At 29.3% G+C, this 25988-nt stretch overlaps 1 protein-coding gene across 1 annotated transcript in view; it reads right to left on the bottom strand.

Annotated features, from left to right (window-relative positions):
- The window catches only part of LOC145270567 (syntaxin-like), a 619650-nt gene that overhangs the window by 129256 nt on the left and 464406 nt on the right, over positions 1-25988 (bottom strand). The window contains exon 6 of the mRNA XM_080126202.1: positions 10475-10583. Within this exon, the coding sequence (XP_079982328.1) occupies positions 10475-10583 (109 nt within the window). The remainder of the gene's footprint in view (positions 1-10474; positions 10584-25988) is intronic.

Here is a 25988-nt window from a genome sequence, read left to right as displayed (position 1 = left end):
GCCCCCTTAAGTAAGACACTTTATCAGATCTCCATTACTAACGATTACTATATATTATCCCATTGATTACTGTACACGCAATAACCCTTATCCCAGAGTGGCTTCCGGGCCTTGATAAGTGTTGACTACCATGTAAAAAAACAAAAAAAAAACAAGTTTCTGATATAGAATGGCCATTGTTTTGTAAATATCTTAAATTTCCACCAGCTTTTGTCCCCAAAATTCAATAGAATTTAATGGCTCTTTGCTTATTAAAGCTGTAGTGATTTCAGGGGGAGATAAATCATGGCTTACTTCATATTTTTTTTCTTATTAAGTGTTTCCTTTTCAGATTAAATATGTTTTTAACTCTTTTTCAAAGTGTTTTTTTAACATGTTTTATTAACTGTTTGCTCTTGTTATAAGCTCTATCTCCTATTTGTTTTATCGAGCTTTTACATCTGGCTGAGATAATTTTATAAATATTAATTCTTTAATATTTATAATATACTTTAATTTTACCATCTTGGATCATTTTGGTAAATTTAATTATAATTTTTATTTTATATATATATGTGAATATATATATATATATATATATATATATATATATATATATACACACACACATTAGATAGATCCTATGTTGAGAGAAAAGATATCTGGCTATTTTTTGCTAATTCCTATCTTCTGATGAGAAGGAAAGTATTTCTTCGAAACTCCGCGGATTAAGGACTATCCACTTATTTAGTGTTTCCTTTTCAGATTAAATATGTTTTTAACTCTTTTTCAAAGTGTTTTTTAACATGTTTCATTAACTATTTGCTCATATATATATATATATACATATATACATACATACACATATGTATATATACATATATACATACATACACATATGTATATATACATATATACATACATACACATATGTATATATACATATATACATACATACACATATGTATATATATATATATACATATATACATACATATGTATATATATACATATGTATGTGTGTGTATATATATATATACATACATACATATATATGTATGTATATATATAGATATTACATATGTATATGTAAGAACAAGTAGTTAATAAAAGATTTTGAAAAAGAGTTAAAAACATATTCGATTTTAAAAAGGAAGCACAAAATAAGTGGATAGTCCTTAATCTGCAGAGTTTCGAAGAAATACTTTCTTTCTCATCAAAGGGTAGGATTTAGCAAAATGCGGAATCAGATTTTGCTTGCAAAGTATTTAATGAAACTGCAAGTAAGTCATAGATCTTACTTGGTAACAAAAAATGAAGCAGAGGGAATAGAGTGAAGAAAAAAGTAATTTCACTTGGATGCATAAGGGAAATTACACCAGTTCACACACATATATATATATATATATATATATATATGAATAAAAAAGAATACGAAAAGTATAAAAGCTTATAACTTTTCTTTATTCGTTTTCAATTGCTGACGTGCAGGAATACAAAATAATATTGTGAATATATATATATATATATATATATATATATAGTGAGAACCGATGTAATTTCCCTTATGCATAGAAAGACCGGTATAACAGATACCTATAGAAGGGGCAGCTGCGCATGTAATTGTGAGGCAAAGGTTGAGCAATCTCTAACCACACCTCCCCTGAATCGGCACTGCTTGAGTCCAATATATATATATATATATATATATATATATATATATATATATATGTAAACTGGATTTAGCATGCTTCATTCAACGCTTTATTATTGAAATTAAGCAACATTGAGCCTGGCCAGCACCAGATGGGTGACCATTTGGGAAGGCTAGGCACTGTATGTACTGTGCAGAGTCATAGAAATTTCCAGATTGGTATCTAGCGGTGCAATTATTCACTGAGAGAGATACACTTCCAGTCTTTGTTAAGACGTGTATCTTGGAGAAGGAAACTCTGATGTAAAAGGTTAGCAGTAATACAAAGTGTAATTGGTTCTACACAAAGCCTTCACCACTATAAACAAATCATTTCCAAGCCACATGGTTTTTGTGGCGAAACCTCATACGTCGAAATCGATGGGAGAGTTCATATAGTAATTGAACATGCAACCTTTCTAATAATAGGACCCCTAGCCTATAACTGGCAACAAATCCACACTGGGGTCCCCCACAAAGTGGTAGATCCCAATGTTAAACTATCAGGTGTCTCTGCATCAATTTAACCAGATGTTTTATTCTTCTGGCCAGGTGGGTGTCTGTGTTAATTAGCTAATATTCAACAAACATGCAAGTGGTCATAAAGATCACATTTTATCTGATAATAAAGTTAAAACTAAATTTTTGAATGACACTTTTTTTTGTCCCTTTATGTCGAAAAAAAAAATGGATAAAAAAAAGTGAGAAAAGAGATGGAGCAAAAAAAAAAAAAAAAGTCTTGGAAAAAAAAAATAAAAAAACCAAAAACAAATTTTGTTTCGAAAAAAAAAAAGAAAATTTAAAGAAAAATTAAATCAGAAAATTAAAAAACAAAACGCAAAATTTAAAAAAAATCAGAAAATAATTAGAAAATTTAACAAAAAAAACAAAGTTAAAAAAACAAAGTTAAAAAAAAACAAAAAAAAAACAAAGAAAAATTAAAAAACCAAAATTTTTTAAAATCCGAAAATTAAAAAAAGTCGAAATTAAAAAAAAATTAAAACAGAAAATTGAAAGACAAAAACAAAATTAAAAAAAATTCAGAAACTTAAAAAAAAATTCAGAAACTTAAAAAAAAATTCAGAAACTTAAAAAAAAATTCAGAAACTTAAAAAAAAATTCAGAAACTTAAAAAAAAATTCAGAAACTTAAAACAAAATCAGAAACTTAAAAAAAATCAGAAACTTAAAAAAAATCAGAAACTAAAAAAAAATCAGAAACTAAAAAAAAAATCAGAAACTAAAAAAAAATCAGAAACTAAAAAAAAAATCAGAAAATCAAAAAAAAATCAGAAAATTAAAAAAAAATCAGAAAATTAAAAAAAGCAAAATTTGAAAAAAATTTTAAATCAGAAAATTAAAAAAAAAAATCAGAAAGCTAAAACAGAAAGAAGCAAAATTTAAAAAAAAATTAAAAAAAGTAAAGAAAACATATTTATAAAAACATTAGTTTTTTATAGAAGAGAAATAAAGAACTGGGTTAGACAGTCTGACCACAAGCCATCAAAAACAACCACTATATTAGGATAGGAATATATAGATATGTATATGTATATACGTAGGAAAAAAAAGCCAAAATTTTCCAATATCTCTTACTGATCTCCAGCTGTCGTTGTATACGTCCCTTGCATCTTTCTCTGTAGTCTATTTGGCATGTGTTGTAATCGTTCATAACTTCGACAAATTTACGCGACAATGTGGCGTGCTAGAGCAGGAAAAAACGAGAAATAAAAAGACGAACACCTCAAAAATAGCAGTTCGTTTTTTGGGTAGGATGCAGGTTTCTTTTTTTTTTTTTTTGGCGATCAAATTTTGGAATAGCTAAAAAACAAATTTAAATAAAAAAAATTCCGATTTTTGAAAACAAAAAAAATTAAAAAAACAATTTTTTATATAAAAGGTAAAAAATTTTTTTTATAAATCTTCTGATTTAAAGAAAAATATTTTCTACGATTGCTCAATCTTTTTTGTTTAAATCAAAAGATTATTTTTAAACATTTGTTCCGAATGAAATTTTTCTAGAAAAAAACATTTTTGTTTTAAGATTTCATATTTTTTTCCCAAAATATTTTGTAACTAATATTTTTTTTATTAAAACTAAATTAACATATTCTTTTTCAATTTTTCATCTGTTGGAAACTTTTTTTTCCATCATTCAATTTTTTTTTTTTTTTTAACAGAAGCAAATATCTGTAATTAAAAAGACTTGTGACACATAAAAAACAGCCCTTTAATGAAACAAAGATTTTCACCCTAAAAAAGAAACATTCATTAAAAGAGTTTCACAAAATAAACGCAAACAAGGCAACAAAGCATATTTATGAGAAAGAAAAAAAAATTGTTTTCAATCGTAAATATAAAAAAAAGGTAATAAAAACAATAGACACGTTTATAAAAATAGAATTTGATTGCAATATCATAAAAAAAAAACATAATGGCATCCAAATTTAAAATATAAAAAAAAAAAAAAAATCACAAAATTTATATAAAACACGTAAAAACATAAACATATAAAAACACATTAAAAAAAATATGAATGATGAATAAAAATTAAGTTGAAAATATGAGAAATTTTACCTTTTTTTTTTTTTAAATTCCTCATCACATGCACAACAATACAAAAAATACATCATCTTAGTTGCAAATGACGTAAAAAAAAAGAGATGCAAAAAATATTAATAAATAAAAAAAATTTAAAACATGGAAAAATTTTTTTTTTTGATGAAATATAAATATTTAAAAAAATAAAATAAGAGAAAAAAACATTTGGATGCTTCGTATAATAACAAGCAAAAACTACAATATATGTGTGTATATATATATATATATATATATATATATATATATATAACTACATATTTAAACCTGTCCAGTGAAGTGTGTATGTGTGTAAACGTGGGTATCTAAATGTGTATAAATATACACGTACATGCGAGAAATAAGTGTAAACTGCAAAATATAAACTAATGTCAAAAACTAAAAACGAAAAAGAATATATATATATATATATATATATATATATATATATATATAAACATTACACTACAAATAAAAAGTGAAGGAAATGCATGAATGTGAGAAAAAAGTATGAATAGATTACAATGTGTATGTCAGTGTATATGTATTTTGCTAATCTATATATTTGTGTGTGTGTGTGTGTATCTATATATATATAATATAAAGCTGAATGTCTGTGTGTGTGGTCACGAATAGGCTCCTATATGATTGACTATTTTAAAAAACTGATTACATATAATGATAGGAGATGTATCGAGACACAGGAATGGGTATGTTTGATCTAGCAGAATGGGGATTCATTAAAATTGTGGGGTCTGCGTTCACGCCTGGTCCACAAAGTATGGAAATAAAAAATTTAAAAATTAGAAGAAAAAACATTTACTAGGGTTTTTGATATAGATGTACATAATAATACTTTGATAAGTATGTTTTAACTTAAATAGGGATGTTATAATAAAATTGTGGGGTCTGCGTTCACGCCTGGCCTCCATAGAATGGAAATAGGCACAAACTTTAATAAAGACTTTTCATATCTATCTGCGTAAGTTTACTTTGATAATTATGTTTCAGTTTGAAGAAATATGGTATAATAAAATTATGGGGTGTTCGTTTGCACCTGACCTCTATAGAATGGAAATATGTCACAAAGTTTAACAAGGTTTTTTAATATAGATCCACAAAATATTGTGATAAGTGTTTCAGTGTGAACAGGTATGGTATAATAAATTATAGGGTTTATCTATTTTATTTTTACTTTCATCATATTTTGCTTTGGTTTTGATACCCCCAAATTCAATCCAAATTTACAACCCTTCCTTTTCATAACCTATCATACTTTCATAAATCAGAGTCCATTTTCTGTAGGCTGTTTTTGAACCCAGTCAACGACGGGTACTTTTGCTAGTATCTATATATCTATAAAAGTGTGTGTGTCTGTGTACATTTCCCTACGCAATAACTGTCAATTTTTAGTCTACAGACTCGAAATTTGATATACAGGGTACTGAGATTTGGGAAAATCGATGTGATCGGTTTTTGGCCAGAAATTTGGCGATTAAGGGGTCAAAGTTCAATAATTTGACCTTTGAGAACTCTACCAAACTCCTCCGACAATTTTGGGTCTATGCACTTGAAATTTTAGATCTAGGTTCCTTGGACATGGATCTAACTTAATAACTTGATTTGAGCCCAAAACAATAAATGTTAAGGGGTCATAATAGGGGTCAAAGTTAAAAAAAATTGACCTCTGCGGTCTCTTCCAAATTACTTAGACAATTTCTGGTCTAAATATTTGAAATTTTACATAAAGGGTATTCAGAGATAGGGCAAGCTTTTTCATCAGTTTGGGTCGAAAATTTTTAGTTACCAATATATAAATGTATGTATGTATGTATGTTTGCATGTTTGCCTTAAACTTTCAATAGAGGCGACGGATTTTACCAAGATCAGTATCGTTTTAAAATTCGACCTTTCATACAACAAATATCGAAAAATTGGCTAAAAACATCAATATGTTCCCCTTCAACTAGGCACTTTTCTACAGGGGGGGGGGTCACGTTTTTTTCAGATATTTTTTAAAGTTATCCTCTCCTTTAGATTGTCTAGCCTTAATTTTAAAAAATGTCGCTTCCGGTTTGGCGGTGGTCGTAACAGCATAAACGTTAGGTTTTACCCCGTTCTTTTCCTCCTTTGCGGTACGGGTTTGAGCCTGCCTTCCTACTACCACTTTTTTTTTTTGCTCAACATACCCATCCAAACACCCGGGCAATGCCGGGCTGAAATGCTAGTATATATATTATTTAAACCTGTTCAGTGAAATGTGTATGTGCGTGAAAATACATTTAAAAACTACAATATATGTGTGTGTGTATAAATATATATATATATATATATATGTCAGGTCATGTCATATACTACTGGTACCATGTAACCCAGTATTACCTGCCTCATGGTCGGGTCACCGGCGACTAAACTGGTTCCCCCACCAGACTTGTTTGGTGAGGAGGGTGGCTAGTCTTCCTGAAGGTTTAAAAACAAGACCTTCCAAGGGGCGAATGAACCCTTTTTCAGGGTCAACGGCCAACTAGCACCGTGTGTGTTTGTGTGTATGTATGTATGTGTGTGTTGGGGTGGAGAGGGATCCCGTAAGCCGTGGTGAAGGCAACCTTTCTAGGAGAAGCAAATCTTTGATTTAAAAAACCATAAAGCGGGAGACCAGTACCCGCATCAAGCTGGTTTGCAGTTTTTGTTGCTGGATCTCAACATTTTGAACCGAGAGAGAGACTTAGCATCTGTGTATAAAAATGGTCCTGTGTGTATATATATATGTCATACGCAAAATAAAATTAATATGGATGTATATTCAATGACTTGAATTCCCAAATTGGTCACCCATCCGGTACTGGCCAGGCTTAGCATTGCTTAACTGTAGTGATATAAGGATGTGTCAACATGATTATGCCGATAAGTCCATTTCATAAATCTTTCAATATTCTTCAAACACCTATAATACAGAGTATCCCAAAAGTCTTCGGCACATTTCAAGTCCTCATATCTGCTTAACTATGAATGGTACCAGTAGAAACGGAGGATTTTGTTAATTTGTGATTTGATGGATGAAACATGGATCCATCGCTTTACTTCAGAGTCAAATTGAACAACAACAGCAATAAAGCGGCTAAAGATGCAAACATCAGCAGGTAAGGCTTTAGCCTCCATGTTTTGGAGTGCGGATATACACTTCAAACCCTCATATCTGCTAAACTATGAATGGCGAAATGCATTAAGTTTTTGGTAAAACTATTGATTTTTTTTTTTCCATTTCTTTTCAAGCCCAGTAATACCGTTCACGCAACCAGAAAAGGCATTTTGCGTGCTTGAATTATGTTTCCTTATAATATATACCAACCCTTATTTAAGAAGCTCAATGTAATTACAGAGCAATATAGAGAATAAATGACAACAAGTTATATTCCAAATTTCATTATGTTGACCATCTTACAATTTAATCCTTTAAATCAATTAACATTTACAATTCTTGACAGTATCTGTTTCGTAGCACAAAATCAATCACTTAATTATTATATCAATCAGTGAATCTATTATGCCCTTAACTCGTCAGAAGAAATAGCAACAATCAATCCACCGAAAGAAAATAAAATGCGTTTGGGCATGATTAAAATATCCGAAAATTGGAAAAGAAGTTGTAAATACCTTATAGTTATTTTTCATTACGCCATTTTCTATTTTAAACATGAAGTCACTAAAACCTGCACATATGTATTAACAAATTCCATTAATTTATATGGATTTTAAATGTCTGAGGGAGTTGCACTTGTCTGACAAGACGTTGCAATCATCATATATATATATATATATATATATATATATATTATGCATATATGCATATGTTTATATTATATTTATACTAGTCTATATATATATATATATTATGCATATATGCATAATATATATATTATATTTATACTAGTTTGGGTGCCTGGCATTGCCTGGGCGTTTGGAGATGTGTGTTGCGCAAAAAAACAAAAAAAAAGTGGTAGTAGAAAGGCAGGCTTTAACTTGCAACGCGAAGGAGGAAAAGAACGTGAAAAAAAAAAAAAAAAAGTGGCGTCTTTGCCGTTGCGTCCATCGCCAAACTGGGAGTGGCAAAGGTTTAAATTAAGGCTAGTCAATTGAAAGGAGGGGACGACTTTCGAAAAATATTGGCGAAAGAAAGCGACCCCTTCTTGTAGAAAAGTGCACAGTTGAAGATGAAGGAATTAATGTTTTTAGCCAATTTTTCTGATATTTGTTATCCAAAGGGTCGAGCTTCAAAACGATACGGATCTCGTCAAAATGCATGGCCTCTGTTGAAAGTTTTAGGCAGACATACATACATACATTTAAACAGACAGGTGAGATTTATATAATAGATTATGCATATATTTATTTACTAGCATTTCAGCCTGGCGTTGCCCAGGTGTTTGGCGGTTTATGTTGAGCAAAAAAAAAAAAAAAAGCAGTCAATTTTTTAAAAACTTTGATCCCTATTATGACCCCTTAAAATTTATATTCTAGGGCTCAAATCAAGTTATTAAGTTAGATCCATGTCCAAGGAACCTATATCTAAAATTTCAAGTGTTTAGACCCAAAATTGGCGGAGGAGTTTGGTAGAGTTCTCAAAGGTGAAATCGTTGAACTTTGACCCCTTTAACTGCAAAATTTCTGGCCGAAAACGGATTACAAAGATTTTTCCAAATCTCAGTACCCTGAATATCAAATTTGGAGTCTGTAGACTTAAAATTGACAGAGTTATTGCATAGGGAAATGTACACAGACACACACAGACTCACAGATACATACACACAGACACGTTCACTTTTATAGATATATTATTTTTGTATTTTATATGTATATATTTTTTTTCAGCTATCTATAAATATAAAAGCAAAAATGTGTGTGTGTGTATGTTTTCGTGTATGTCCAAGAAAGGCTTCTTTCTGAGAACCGATCAGTCGCCTCACAACTTCTTAAAACATTTTATATCGCGCCTAAATGATAATATCTACGAGTTAACAACCAGGGTCGCCTGTCTATTTAATTTGCCCGACTTTCAAAAGATAAATATTCAACAATTTTCGATCGCCGTGCATTAAGCTTTTTCGTATAAAAAAAAGAACCGAACAGACTCGCGGTAAATAAAACACTGTCCCGCACTCAAAGTTTCCGTTATTAAGTCATCAAAAACAGGCACCTGCCAAGTCACATGTCTGTTTTTTTTTCACTTTATTATTTTCCAACTGCGCGTCAAGACTTCGTTTTTTTTTTTAAAAACAACCAACGATTTTTCTTTTCATTCACCCAAAAACACTCGGGCAACGCCGGGTACACCCCCCTCGCTAGTATATATATGAGATTAGAGAATATGGCAGGTGCTCGTCTGAACTCCAATCCCTCGTCCCCCCCCCTCGCCAATATTTCACGAGAAACACCCGCCTCGTTGAAACTACTGTCAATAATTTTCCCCATTCTTTATTTGTGCCTAAATCCAAACGTAGATTCCATGAGCAGAGCTTCTTTCTTAGAACTGCACGCCTTTGGAACTTTCTGCCTACAACTTGGACGTCTTCAAGTCCAACATAAATAAACTCCTGACAAACCGCCCCCTTAAGTACCTATTTACTATGCCTCCCCACGGGACAGCGTTAGACACCAGGGTCGTTTTTTAACGTGGAGAAAAGGTACAAAAATAAAAATTGTCTCAGTCGTGAAGGATTTCTCCTCCACCGAAAGAGAACAAGAAATAGAAGTGCAGCATCTGGAGAACAGATACTGCACTTTGATCTTGTCCCGAAGGCCAAACCGCCCACTTAAGTAAGACACTCTATCAAACTCCCGCAATACTAATGATTACTACAATACTATCTCATTGATTACTCTACACGCAATAACCTTTATCCCTGAGTGGCCTTCGGGCCTTGATAGGTGATGACCCCCCCCCCCAATGTAAAAAAAAAAAAATTTATAAAAAATATGTGTGAGAAAAGAAAAAAAATTTTTTTTTTTTTTTTAATACATCTACTTGCATCTGGTGAGATTTTTTTTGCGAGTGAGATAAAAAAAAAGGAGAGTGTGAGCATAACAGAGTGAGAGTGAGAGATCATACGTGTGTGCGTGTGTGTGTGCGCGTGTGTGTGTGTGTGCGTGTGTATGAAATGACGATTAAATGCTGTCGATGAGGAGGAGGAGGAGGAGGAGAAGGAGGAGCGAAAATACAAAGCCTTACTGATTTCCATCTGTCTCTTTATGCGAGCTTTACACCGGTCTCTGTAGTCAATTTGCGTCGTGTTGTAATCACTCATCACCTCAACAAATTTACGTGATATTGTAGAGTACTAGAAACAAAATAAACACCTGGTTAACAAAAAAAAAAAAAAAAACGACGACGCCTGGCCTCACACAGAGGGAGAAAAGGGAAGTTCAAAAAAGAAAATGAAGAAAAATAAAGCAGGAAGAGACGGAAGAAAGTGGGAGGTGGGGGGGGGGGGAATATACATATACATCTTATATTTTATAGAGAGAATTAGACCTGGAGTCCTAAGAGCAGAGTTCATTTTAATGCATTAATAAATGCAGTAATACTTCTAAAAGAAAAGTGCCCATACTACTGTAGATATATAATAAGCTCAATAGGTGTAGGTACCCCAGAGCTATATAGATATTGAGTAAAAAAATTAATTGTTAATGATCTTGTTCTTTTTTCTTTTTGAATTATTATTAATTTCTTTTACTTAATATTAATATATATATATATATATATATATATATATATATATATATATATATAAGTAGATTGTAGTTTGCTTGAAGCATTGTTGAAGAAAATTATAAGTAAAAAAATTAATTGTTAATGATCTTGTTCTTTTTTCTTTTTGAATTATTATTAATTTCTTTTACTTAATATTAATATATATATATATATATATATATATATATATATAAGTAGATTGTAGTTTGCTTGAAGCATTGTTGAAGAAAATTATAAGTAAAAAAATTAATTGTTAATGATCTTGTTCTTTTTTCTTTTTGAATTATTATTAATTTCTTTTACTTAATATTAATATATATATATATATATATATATAAGTAGATTGTAGTTTGCTTGAAGCATTGTTGAAGAAAATTATAAGTAAAAAAATTAATTGTTAATGATCTTGTTCTTTTTTCTTTTTGAATTATTATTAATTTCTTTTACTTAATATTAATATATATATATATATATATATATATATATATATATATATATAAGTAGATTGTAGTTTGCTTGAAGCATTGTTGAAGAAAATTATAAGTAAAAAAATTAATTGTTAATGATCTTGTTCTTTTTTCTTTTTGAATTATTATTAATTTCTTTTACTTAATATTAATATATATATATATATAAGTAGATTGTAGTTTGCTTGAAGCATTGTTGAAGAAAATTATAAGGTAAAATTAAAAGCCAAGAACAATGCGAGATTTTTTTTTTATATATAGAGTAAAATTAAATGAAAACAAAAGAAATAAATTTCTTTTTTTTTGTTGTTTGTTTTTTCTTTTTCACACAAATTTTAACTCTAAACAACAGTCATTTTTTTTTTCTGTTGTCTTCTCTTGAAAAAGGACTAATAGGTCTGAAATATATTGAGATTTATAACACCATTGAATACAACAGAAAAAAAAAATGACTGTTGTTTAGAGTTCAAATTTGTGTGAAAAAGAAAAAACAAACAACCAAAAATAAGAAATTTATTTCTTTTGTTTTCATTTAATTTTACTTTATATAAAAAAAAAATCTCGCATTGTTCTTGGCTTTTAATTTTACCTTATATATATATATATATATATAATATTGAGTAAGATGATTAATAATTTATAATTAAAATTAAAAATCGGTTTCATAAGCAAGAGCAAACAAAATCAATAAATTGTACGATCGTTTCGGAAACAATGTTTTTTATTGAGATAGACAATAAGTCTTGGACAATAATTTTATCAGTTTTTTAAAACAAAGTCTATATGATAAAATTATTGTCCAAAAAAACTATATGATAAAATTATTGTCCAAAAAAACTATATGATAAAATTATTGTCCAAAAAAACTATATGATAAAATTATTGTCCAAAAAAACTATATGATAAAATTATTGTCCAAAAAAACTATATGATAAAATTATTGTCCAAAAAAACTATATGATAAAATTATTGTCCAAAAAAACTATATGATAAAATTATTGTCCAAAAAAACTATATGATAAAATTATTGTCCAAAAAAACTATATGATAAAATTATTGTCCAAAAAAACTATATGATAAAATTATTGTCCAAAAAAACTATATGATAAAATTATTGTCCAAAAAAACTATATGATAAAATTATTGTCCAAAAAAACTATATGATAAAATTATTGTCCAAAAAAACTATATGATAAAATTATTGTCCAAAAAAACTATATGATAAAATTATTGTCCAAAAAAACTATATGATAAAATTATTGTCCAAAAAAACTATATGATAAAATTATTGTCCAAAAAAACTATATGATAAAATTATTGTCCAAAAAAACTATATGATAAAATTATTGTCCAAAAAAACTATATGATAAAATTATTGTCCAAAAAAACTATATGATAAAATTATTGTCCAAAAAAACTATATGATAAAATTATTGTCCAAAAAAACTATATGATAAAATTATTGTCCAAAAAAACTATATGATAAAATTATTGTCCAAAAAAACTATATGATAAAATTATTGTCCAAAAAAACTATATGATAAAATTATTGTCCAAAAAAACTATATGATAAAATTATTGTCCAAAAAAACTATATGATAAAATTATTGTCCAAAAAAACTATATGATAAAATTATTGTCCAAAAAAACTATATGATAAAATTATTGTCCAAAAAAACTATATGATAAAATTATTGTCCAAAAAAACTATATGATAAAATTATTGTCCAAAAAAACTATATGATAAAATTATTGTCCAAAAAAACTATATGATAAAATTATTGTCCAAAAAAACTATATGATAAAATTATTGTCCAAAAAAACTATATGATAAAATTATTGTCCAAAAAAACTATATGATAAAATTATTGTCCAAAAAAACTATATGATAAAATTATTGTCCAAAAAAACTATATGATAAAATTATTGTCCAAAAAAACTATATGATAAAATTATTGTCCAAAAAAACTATATGATAAAATTATTGTCCAAAAAAACTATATGATAAAATTATTGTCCAAAAAAACTATATGATAAAATTATTGTCCAAAAAAACTATATGATAAAATTATTGTCCAAAAAAACTATATGATAAAATTATTGTCCAAAAAAACTATATGATAAAATTATTGTCCAAAAAAACTATATGATAAAATTATTGTCCAAAAAAACTATATGATAAAATTATTGTCCAAAAAAACTATATGATAAAATTATTGTCCAAAAAAACTATATGATAAAATTATTGTCCAAAAAAACTATATGATAAAATTATTGTCCAAAAAAACTATATGATAAAATTATTGTCCAAAAAAACTATATGATAAAATTATTGTCCAAAAAAACTATATGATAAAATTATTGTCCAAAAAAACTATATGATAAAATTATTGTCCAAAAAAACTATATGATAAAATTATTGTCCAAAAAAACTATATGATAAAATTATTGTCCAAAAAAACTATATGATAAAATTATTGTCCAAAAAAACTATATGATAAAATTATTGTCCAAAAAAACTATATGATAAAATTATTGTCCAAAAAAACTATATGATAAAATTATTGTCCAAAAAAACTATATGATAAAATTATTGTCCAAAAAAACTATATGATAAAATTATTGTCCAAAAAAACTATATGATAAAATTATTGTCCAAAAAAACTATATGATAAAATTATTGTCCAAAAAAACTATATGATAAAATTATTGTCCAAAAAAACTATATGATAAAATTATTGTCCAAAAAAACTATATGATAAAATTATTGTCCAAAAAAACTATATGATAAAATTATTGTCCAAAAAAACTATATGATAAAATTATTGTCCAAAAAAACTATATGATAAAATTATTGTCCAAAAAAACTATATGATAAAATTATTGTCCAAAAAAACTATATGATAAAATTATTGTCCAAAAAAACTATATGATAAAATTATTGTCCAAAAAAACTATATGATAAAATTATTGTCCAAAAAAACTATATGATAAAATTATTGTCCAAAAAAACTATATGATAAAATTATTGTCCAAAAAAAACTATATGATAAAATTATTGTCCAAAAAAACTATATGATAAAATTATTGTCCAAAAAAACTATATGATAAAATTATTGTCCAAAAAAACTATATGATAAAATTATTGTCCAAAAAAACTATATGATAAAATTATTGTCCAAAAAAACTATATGATAAAATTATTGTCCAAAAAAACTATATGATAAAATTATTGTCCAAAAAAACTATATGATAAAATTATTGTCCAAAAAAACTATATGATAAAATTATTGTCCAAAAAAACTATATGATAAAATTATTGTCCAAAAAAACTATATGATAAAATTATTGTCCAAAAAAACTATATGATAAAATTATTGTCCAAAAAAACTATATGATAAAATTATTGTCCAAAAAAACTATATGATAAAATTATTGTCCAAAAAAACTATATGATAAAATTATTGTCCAAAAAAACTATATGATAAAATTATTGTCCAAAAAAACTATATGATAAAATTATTGTCCAAAAAAACTATATGATAAAATTATTGTCCAAAAAAACTATATGATAAAATTATTGTCCAAAAAAACTATATGATAAAATTATTGTCCAAAAAAACTATATGATAAAATTATTGTCCAAAAAAACTATATGATAAAATTATTGTCCAAAAAAACTATATGATAAAATTATTGTCCAAAAAAACTATATGATAAAATTATTGTCCAAAAAAACTATATGATAAAATTATTGTCCAAAAAAACTATATGATAAAATTATTGTCCAAAAAAACTATATGATAAAATTATTGTCCAAAAAAACTATATGATAAAATTATTGTCCAAAAAAACTATATGATAAAATTATTGTCCAAAAAAACTATATGATAAAATTATTGTCCAAAAAAACTATATGATAAAATTATTGTCCAAAAAAACTATATGATAAAATTATTGTCCAAAAAAACTATATGATAAAATTATTGTCCAAAAAAACTATATGATAAAATTATTGTCCAAAAAAACTATATGATAAAATTATTGTCCAAAAAAACTATATGATAAAATTATTGTCCAAAAAAACTATATGATAAAATTATTGTCCAAAAAAACTATATGATAAAATTATTGTCCAAAAAAACTATATGATAAAATTATTGTCCAAAAAAACTATATGATAAAATTATTGTCCAAAAAAACTATATGATAAAATTATTGTCCAAAAAAACTATATGATAAAATTATTGTCCAAAAAAACTATATGATAAAATTATTGTCCAAAAAAACTATATGATAAAATTATTGTCCAAAAAAACTATATGATAAAATTATTGTCCAAAAAAACTATATGATAAAATTATTGTCCAAAAAAACTATATGATAAAATTATTGTCCAAAAAAACTATATGATAAAATTATTGTCCAAAAAAACTATATGATAAAATTATTGTCCAAAAAAACTATATGATAAAATTATTGTCCAAAAAAACTATATGATAAAATTATTGTCCAAAAAAACTATATGATAAAATTATTGTCCAAAAAAACTATATGATAAAATTATTGTCCAAAAAAACTATATGATAAAATTATTGTCCAAAAAAACTATATGATAAAATTATTGTCCAAAAAAACTATATGATAAAATTATTGTCCAAAAAAACTATATGATAAAATTATTGTCCAAAAAAACTATATGATAAAATTATTGTCCAAAAAAACTATATGATAAAATTATTGTCCAAAAAAACTATATGATAAAATTATTGTCCAAAAAAACTATATGATAAAATTATTGTCCAAAAAAACTATATGATAAAATTATTGTCCAAAAAAACTATATGATAAAATTATTGTCCAAAAAAACTATATGATAAAATTATTGTCCAAAAAAACTATATGATAAAATTATTGTCCAAAAAAACTATATGATAAAATTATTGTCCAAAAAAACTATATGATAAAATTATTGTCCAAAAAAACTATATGATAAAATTATTGTCCAAAAAAACTATATGATAAAATTATTGTCCAAAAAAACTATATGATAAAATTATTGTCCAAAAAAACTATATGATAAAATTATTGTCCAAAAAAACTATATGATAAAATTATTGTCCAAAAAAACTATATGATAAAATTATTGTCCAAAAAAACTATATGATAAAATTATTGTCCAAAAAAACTATATGATAAAATTATTGTCCAAAAAAACTATATGATAAAATTATTGTCCAAAAAAACTATATGATAAAATTATTGTCCAAAAAAACTATATGATAAAATTATTGTCCAAAAAAACTATATGATAAAATTATTGTCCAAAAAAACTATATGATAAAATTATTGTCCAAAAAAACTATATGATAAAATTATTGTCCAAAAAAACTATATGATAAAATTATTGTCCAAAAAAACTATATGATAAAATTATTGTCCAAAAAAACTATATGATAAAATTATTGTCCAAAAAAACTATATGATAAAATTATTGTCCAAAAAAACTATATGATAAAATTATTGTCCAAAAAAACTATATGATAAAATTATTGTCCAAAAAAACTATATGATAAAATTATTGTCCAAAAAAACTATATGATAAAATTATTGTCCAAAAAAACTATATGATAAAATTATTGTCCAAAAAAACTATATGATAAAATTATTGTCCAAAAAAACTATATGATAAAATTATTGTCCAAAAAAACTATATGATAAAATTATTGTCCAAAAAAACTATATGATAAAATTATTGTCCAAAAAAACTATATGATAAAATTATTGTCCAAAAAAACTATATGATAAAATTATTGTCCAAAAAAACTATATGATAAAATTATTGTCCAAAAAAACTATATGATAAAATTATTGTCCAAAAAAACTATATGATAAAATTATTGTCCAAAAAAACTATATGATAAAATTATTGTCCAAAAAAACTATATGATAAAATTATTGTCCAAAAAAACTATATGATAAAATTATTGTCCAAAAAAACTATATGATAAAATTATTGTCCAAAAAAACTATATGATAAAATTATTGTCCAAAAAAACTATATGATAAAATTATTGTCCAAAAAAACTATATGATAAAATTATTGTCCAAAAAAACTATATGATAAAATTATTGTCCAAAAAAACTATATGATAAAATTATTGTCCAAAAAAACTATATGATAAAATTATTGTCCAAAAAAACTATATGATAAAATTATTGTCCAAAAAAACTATATGATAAAATTATTGTCCAAAAAAACTATATGATAAAATTATTGTCCAAAAAAACTATATGATAAAATTATTGTCCAAAAAAACTATATGATAAAATTATTGTCCAAAAAAACTATATGATAAAATTATTGTCCAAAAAAACTATATGATAAAATTATTGTCCAAAAAAACTATATGATAAAATTATTGTCCAAAAAAACTATATGATAAAATTATTGTCCAAAAAAACTATATGATAAAATTATTGTCCAAAAAAACTATATGATAAAATTATTGTCCAAAAAAACTATATGATAAAATTATTGTCCAAAAAAACTATATGATAAAATTATTGTCCAAAAAAACTATATGATAAAATTATTGTCCAAAAAAACTATATGATAAAATTATTGTCCAAAAAAACTATATGATAAAATTATTGTCCAAAAAAACTATATGATAAAATTATTGTCCAAAAAAACTATATGATAAAATTATTGTCCAAAAAAACTATATGATAAAATTATTGTCCAAAAAAACTATATGATAAAATTATTGTCCAAAAAAACTATATGATAAAATTATTGTCCAAAAAACTATATGATAAAATTATTGTCCAAAAAAACTATATGATAAAATTATTGTCCAAAAAAACTATATGATAAAATTATTGTCCAAAAAAACTATATGATAAAATTATTGTCCAAAAAAACTATATGATAAAATTATTGTCCAAAAAAACTATATGATAAAATTATTATCCAAAAAAACTATATGATAAAATTATTGTCCAAAAAAACTATATGATAAAATTATTGTCCAAAAAAACTATATGATAAAATTATTGTCCAAAAAAACTATATGATAAAATTATTGTCCAAAAAAACTATATGATAAAATTATTGTCCAAAAAAACTATATGATAAAATTATTGTCCAAAAAAACTATATGATAAAATTATTGTCCAAAAAACTATATGATAAAATTATTGTCCGAGACTTATTGTCTATCTCAATAAAAACATTGTTTCCGAAACGACCGTACAATTTATTGATTTTGTTTGTTCTTCCTTTTGAAACCGATTCTTAATTTTAAATTATCAATCATTTTACTCAATGTTAAAATAGCTCTATCGAGCTTATTATATATCTACATTACAACGAGCACTGTTTTCTTTTTTATTTTAATTGTATCAATGAATTTACTAATACATTAAAATATACTCTGCTCTTCAGACTGTCGTTCTAATCCCCTTAAAATTATATATATATATATATACATATATATATATATATATATGTATATAATCTGAGGTTATTGTTTTCCAGAGGTTAAGTAACCAAAGAGTGCTCAATAAGGAGTAGAGCAGGGTAGACACTTTTTTTTTTACATAAGCTGTAATATGTTGCTACACAGTTATGAGTATGTTTCGGTCAGCTAGAGACCTCTTCAGGCGATACAGCTTATATGAAAGCAAAGTTTCCAATGAAAGTATCAGGTCTTCCCGGTTACAGAGTTTATATATATATATATATATATATATATACACACAGGGTGATCCGAAAGTAACCCCCTATTCTAAAATAACTATAATTTATTCGAATGCTGTAATATTTTTCTCAATTTTTGGGTATATCTTACTTAATGTGTGGTAATTAAATCTGTGCTTTTTTTTATTTTCAAATCTGTTATATGAATTTGGTTTTTAATCTTGAATGGGAGAATACGTGAAGTTATTAGTTTCATCCCGCAAGAGGTCCTGGATATGACCTTAAACTATATTGAGTGGTGAGGCCCCAGCTTATGGGCTTTGGGGAGTGTGGAGCCACCCTTTAATTACCATTGCTTCCAGGTCCACTCTGACCCGGAGTGGTAGTACCTGTTAGGGTCCCAACTATGGGTTAAATAGAAACCGACGTGAAAACAACAAATATATTCTATTAACAAAAATTTTTTCTTCAAAATCTTTGGATTCGGCATTAAATAACCCGAAAAGGGTTGATATGCCGTAAAACAAAACCAACCAACCAATCCATCCCGCAAGAGTTTTTATGTGAAATCAGTGGATGCGGTTCATGGTCGACTTGAAAAACTGGTAGCGAATGGTGGTGGCCATATTGAATTTAAAATAAAAGTCCACGTAATATACTTTTTTTTAGGTATTTATTTATTATTATTCATCGGACTACTGTTCTCATCTTACTTTTTGAGGCTTGCCTACTTATTCCGTTTTGCTATTTGTAGTATTCCAGGCACAAGTTTGAATGGTCACGGGTCTAATAAGATATGACGGGTTAACATGTGGATATAATAAACACAGAACAATCATTACTCACAATGTAACTGACGGAAGTAAACATTACATTCCCGAGTTCGACAGAAACATTCCAGAGTTCGACAGAAACATTCCAGAGTTCGACAGAAACATTCCAGAGTTCGACAGAAACATTCCCGAGTTCGACAGAAACATTCCAGAGTTCGACAGAAACATTCCAGAGTTCGACAAGATACACCTGAAGAATGTTAACTGGAAACACGAGTTGGAACAATTACATTGAAAGCATTGCCAGGGCCGCTGAGAAGAAGGTAGGCTCTCTCTACCGTGCTAGAAAACTACTAACACCAGAAAGTATTCTGTACCTCTATAAGGCCACCATTCGCCCATGTATGGAGTACTGTTGTCATATTTGGGCTGGTGCATCTGCTACTAGTCTCTCACTCCTAGACAAGGTCCAAAAGAGAGTCGCCAATCTGATAGGCCCTGAACTGTCATCTAAGCTTCAGCATCTGTCCCATTGACGAAATGTTGCATCCCTCTGCCTGTTCTACAAGTATTTTAATGGTGAATACTCTAGTATTGCTGTCATATTTGGGCTGGTGCATCGGCTGCTAGTCTCTCGCTCCTAGACAAGGTTCAAAAGAGAGTCGCCAACCTGATAGGCCCTGAACTGTCATCTAAGCTTCAGCATCTGTCCCATTGACGAAACGTTGCATCTCTCTGCCTGTTCTACAAGTATTTTAATGGTGAATGTTCTTACGAACTGCAAGCACTTGTGCCCCCATGACGTAGACACCCTCGACAAACCCGACAGGCAGCTAAATCCCACCTCCACACAGTAGAGATCCCTAGATGTAAAAGATCTTTCTACTTCGGTAGTTTCTTCCCCAGAACCGCTAGACTTTGGAATTCCATTCCAGGTCCCTGCTTCACCAACTGTACTGACATGCAGAAGTTCAAGTGTAACGTGAACCAACATCTTGCTGCCCAAATCCCTACATAGTACCCCAGTATTTGTTGCCCCCCTGATAGTAGCCCCCTACACCAAAGTGGCAATGTGCCTTGTTTGGGTGAAAATGTAATAAAAAAAAAAAGAAGGTCGGAGGTTATATCGACCGAAACATTGTGAAAATCACACTTAAGATTAGAACAGTAGTCCGATGAATAATGATACATATAACCAATCCTCATCTCAAAAATTCAGAAGCGTCACTTTCTGTTAATATTCATTAATTGGAGAAATTATATTTAAAAAAATATATTGTTATTTTAGAATAGGGAGTTACTTTTGGATCACTCTGTATAAGAGAGGGAGCATGAGAAAGCGAAAATGTGAAGAAAAAAAAGAAAAACAGAGAGAGAGAGGAGGGAAGAACATATAGGGAGGAGAACAAAGTAGGAAGAAGAGAGAGGGAAGGAAGAGGGGAAAATAGAGAGGTTGGAGAAGAGAGGGAAAGAGTATGGGAGTGAGAGAATAAGAAAAAAGGTGAAGAGAAAGAGAGGGAGGGAGGTAGAGATGAAGGGACAAAGAGAGAGGAAAGACAGAGCAGAAGGAAAGGAAGAGTGAGAGGGAGAGAGAGAGAAAGGCAGAGAGGGAGAGAGGCAGAGTAGGAGAGAGGCAGAGAGGCAGAGAGGGAGAGAGAGAGGCAGAGAGGGAGAGAGAGGCAGAGCAGAGAGAGAGAGGCAGAGAGAGAGAGAGGCAGAGAGAGAGAGAGAGGCACAGAGAGAGAGAGAGAGAGAGGCACAGAGAGAGAGAGGCACAGAGAGAGAGAGAGAGAGGCACAGAGAGAGAGAGAGAGAGGCACAGAGAGAGAGAGAGAGGCACAGAGAGAGAGAGAGAGACACAGAGAGAGAGAGGCACAGAGAGAGAGAGAGAGGCGAGAGAAAGGGAGGGAATGAAAGAAAGACAGAGAGGAAGGTAGAGAAGGAGAGAAAGACAGAGGAAGGAAAAGAAAGGAAGAGAGGGAGAGGAGGAGGAGAAAGTGAGAGGGGGGAGGAGGAGAAAAGTTCAAGGCATTTAGAAAGAAAAACGAGCAGAAAAGAAATATTTAAGATTGAAAAAAAAAAAAAAAAAAAAAGAAAGCTAAATTAAAATTAAAAAAAAAAAGGAAGAAAACCGGGTTGAGGGCGGATTTTCCGACTGCCTGAAAAAGAACTAAAGAAAAAAAGAGAAAACAAACAAACGGCAGGGCACATATCCTACAAGAAAACATGAAAAGAAACAGAAAATCACACATTTATGTTATTCAGATGGCCTGAATAATATAACTTTCCTCCATCTCTTGCGAACATGAACCCAGTCTAATAATAAAACAGCACTGACAATAGGCATATATATATATATATATATATATATATATATATATATTGTGCAGTTAGACACACCTAAAAAAAAAGAAGAAAAATGCATTCACTTCTTGTTCTAAAAATAACAAATAAATAAATTAAAACACAATTACACAAATAAACAAACAAACAAAAAAAAGAAGATAAATTTCAGAGGTGCAAAGATTTTTTTTTTTTAAATACGCCCATGCAAATTCTGCGGGGAACAAAACTTAAAATGCGTTTTGTTTGGCGGACATAGTTGAAAGCATACCACGTGACAGAAGAGTGCGCTTCTCGGCCAATCAACGTTCACACAAAGATTTAATTTTCAAAACCTTTTTTTCCTCCCATCGCCTGGGAGCCGATCGACAAATACTTAAACGAATTCACTTCACTCACTCATTTTCACTCGGCGTTTCCCACCCTTCGCTCACTTTTCTATTCACGTCAACGACTCCGTTGCTTTGTATTTTTCTATAAGGGATAGGGCGTGAGGGAGGTACTCCTTAAACCTTCTTAAGATGCCGTTTAGTTTGTTGTTATTTGTTTTATTTTCCTTAGAAACATCCGTTTCCCATAACTCACCCTGTCAAGTATAAAACAAAAAAAGAAAAAATGGCTTCACTCGAGCATCGATAATCGCTCAATAAACGCAAATTAAACATAACACTGATGGAAACTTGTTTCCTTCAATAATTACAAGAAACTATCTCTACCACCAATAGCAATGACCAAAGACACTTTATCTGAAAGTACATCTTTTAAACTCCTTGGCCCAACGTTCACAGTAAACATGAGTTGGAACAATTACATTGTGAGCATTGCCAGGACCGCTGCGAAGAAGGTGGGTTCTCTCTACCGTGCTAGAAAGCTACTAACGCCTAAAAGTATCCTGTACCTCTATAAGGCCACCATTCGCCCATGTATGGAGTATTGTTGTCATATTTGGGCTGGTGCATCTGCTACTAGTCTCTCGCTCCTAGACAAGGTCCAAAAGAGAGTCGCCAACCTGATATGTCCTGAACTGTCATCTAAGCTTCATCCTCTGTCCCACCGACAAAATGTTGCATCCCTCTGCCTGTTCTACAAGTATTTTAACAGTGAATGCTCCGACGAACTTCAAGCACTTGTACCTCCTCGACGTAAATACCCCCCCGACAAACCCGACAAGCAGCTAAATCCCACCCCCTCACAGTAGAGATCCCTAAATGTAAGAGAGCCTTCTACTCCAGTAATTTCTTCCCCAGAACGGCTAGACTTTGGAATTCCCTTCCGGGTTCCTGCTTTCGCAACTGTACTGACGTGCAGAAGTTCAAGTGTAACGTGAACCAACATCTTGCTGCCCAACTCCCCACATTGTACCCCTGTAGCTTATGTCCCTGATAGTGGCCCCCTACACCAAAGTGGCAATGTGCCTTGTTTTGGAGTGAAAATGTAATAAAAAAAAAGAAAAAGAAAGAAACACATCCAATAAATGTCACCCATGGTGTGAAAGTGCAATGTTTCATCAACATTTTGTTTAACTTTCGATTTTTGAGTGATTATCTCTCTAACGAGATCACCATTTTTTTTTTTTTCCAACTCCGTCTTTACACTGTTTCTAATTTTATATATATACAAAAAAAGAGTTCCAAAGTCTAGCAGTTTCGGGGAAGAAACTATTGGAGTAGAAGGCTTTCTTACACCTAGGGATATCTACTGTGTAGGGATGGGCTTCAGCTGCTTATCAGGTTTGTTGAGAGTATTTACATCTAGGAGGTACAAGTGCTTGTAGTTCGTCAGAGTATCCACTATTAAAGTACTTGTAGAACAGGCAGAGAGATGCAACATTTCGCTGATGGGACAGAGGCTGAAGCTTAGATGACAGTTCAGGACCTATCAGGTTGGCGACTCTCTTTTGCACCTTGTCTAGGAGTGAAAGACAAGTAACAGATGCACCAGCCCAAATGTGGCAACAATACTCCATACATGGGCGAATGGTGGCCTTGTAGAGGTACAGGATACTTTCGGGCGTTAGTAGCTTTCTAGAGAGAGCCCACCTTCTTTGCAGCAGCCTTGGCAATGCTCTTGATGCATCTTTTACAACTCATGTTCCCTGTGAACATTAGACCGAGGAGTTAAAAAAAAAAGTACTTTCAGGTAATGTGTTTTTGGCCACTGCTATCGGTGGTTGAGAAGGTTTCTTGTAATTATTGCACGAAACAAGCTGAGTCTTAGCAGCATTTACTGTGACCATCTATTATTGTCCCCATTCCACTACAGATTGGAAGTCTTCCTTTAGTGTTTCTGCCATTTCCCTAGATATGTGTTCATTGAATTCTCGAATTGTCTCCCTTGGGTCTGACGAATGGTCATGCAAAACAGAAAATGACCAAAATAGAATAGAGAGAGTATAGATAGATAGTGTTCAGGTTACATGGAGCAATATACAAGATTATATCTTTCTCATTCAACCTGAGCCAAGTTTTGCAATACTAACCAAGTTTTGCAATACTAACCAAGTTTTGCAATACTCACCAAGTTTTGCAATACTCACCAAGTTTTACAATACTAACCAAGTTTTGCAATACTAACCAAGTTTTGCAATACTCACCAAGTTTTGCAATACTCACCAAGTTTTGCAATACTAACCAAGTTTTGCAATACTCACCAAGTTTTGCAATACTCACCAAGTTTTGCAATACTAACCAAGTTTTGCAATACTCACCAAGTTTTGCAATACTCACCAAGTTTTGCAATACTCACCAAGTTTTGCAATACTCACCAAGTTTTACAATACTAACCAAGTTTTGCAATACTCACCAAGTTTTGCAATACTAACCAAGTAGTGTTAATGGAAAGTAGAGGCAAAGAACATAAATTATAAATATGGAAAAAAATAGAAAGAAAACAGAACTAAAAATGAGTAATAATAAAGGGACAAAAGGGAAATAGCAATCAACAAAGAAACAAGGGGGGAAATAGCAATCAACAAAGAAAGAGGGGAGGGGATAGCAATCAACAAAGAAGCAAAGGGGGGAATAGCAATCAACAAAGAAGCATGGGAGGAATACCAATAAACAAAGAATACCAATCAATAAAGAAACAGGGGGAGGGGGGAAATAGCAATCAACAAAGAAACAGGGGGGAAATAGCAATCAACAAAGAAACAGGGGGGAAATAGCAATCAACAAAGAAACAGGGGGGAAATAGCAATCAACAAAGAAACAGGGGGGAAATAGCAATCAACAAAGAAACAGGGGGGAAATAGCAATCAACAAAGAAACAGGGGGGAAATAGCAATCAACAAAGAAACAGGGGGGAAATAGCAATCAACAAAGAAACAGGGGGGAAATAGCAATCAACAAAGAAACAGGGGGAAATAGCAATCAACAAAGAAACAAGGGGGAAATAGCAATCAACAAAGAAACAAGGGGGAAATAGCAATCAACAAAGAAACAGGGGGAATAGCAATCAACAAAGAAACAGGGGGAAATAGCAATCAACAAAGAAACAAGGGGGAAATAGCAATCAACAAAGAAACAGGGGGGAAATAGCAATCAACAAAGAAACAGGGGGGAAATAGCAATCAACAAAGAAACAGGGGGAAATAGCAATCAACAAAGAAACAGGGGGAAATAGCAATCAACAAAGAAACAAGGGGGAAATAGCAATCAACAAAGAAACAGGGGGGAAATAGCAATCAACAAAGAAACAGGGGGGAA

This window comes from Euprymna scolopes, chromosome 46 (assembly GCF_053919585.1).
Source record: "Euprymna scolopes isolate OS-2025 chromosome 46, ASM5391958v1, whole genome shotgun sequence".
NCBI classification, from domain to species: Eukaryota; Metazoa; Mollusca; class Cephalopoda; order Sepiida; family Sepiolidae; genus Euprymna; species Euprymna scolopes.
Note: the sequence above shows the minus strand (reverse complement) of the source record. Positions and strands in the feature narration are given on the sequence as shown.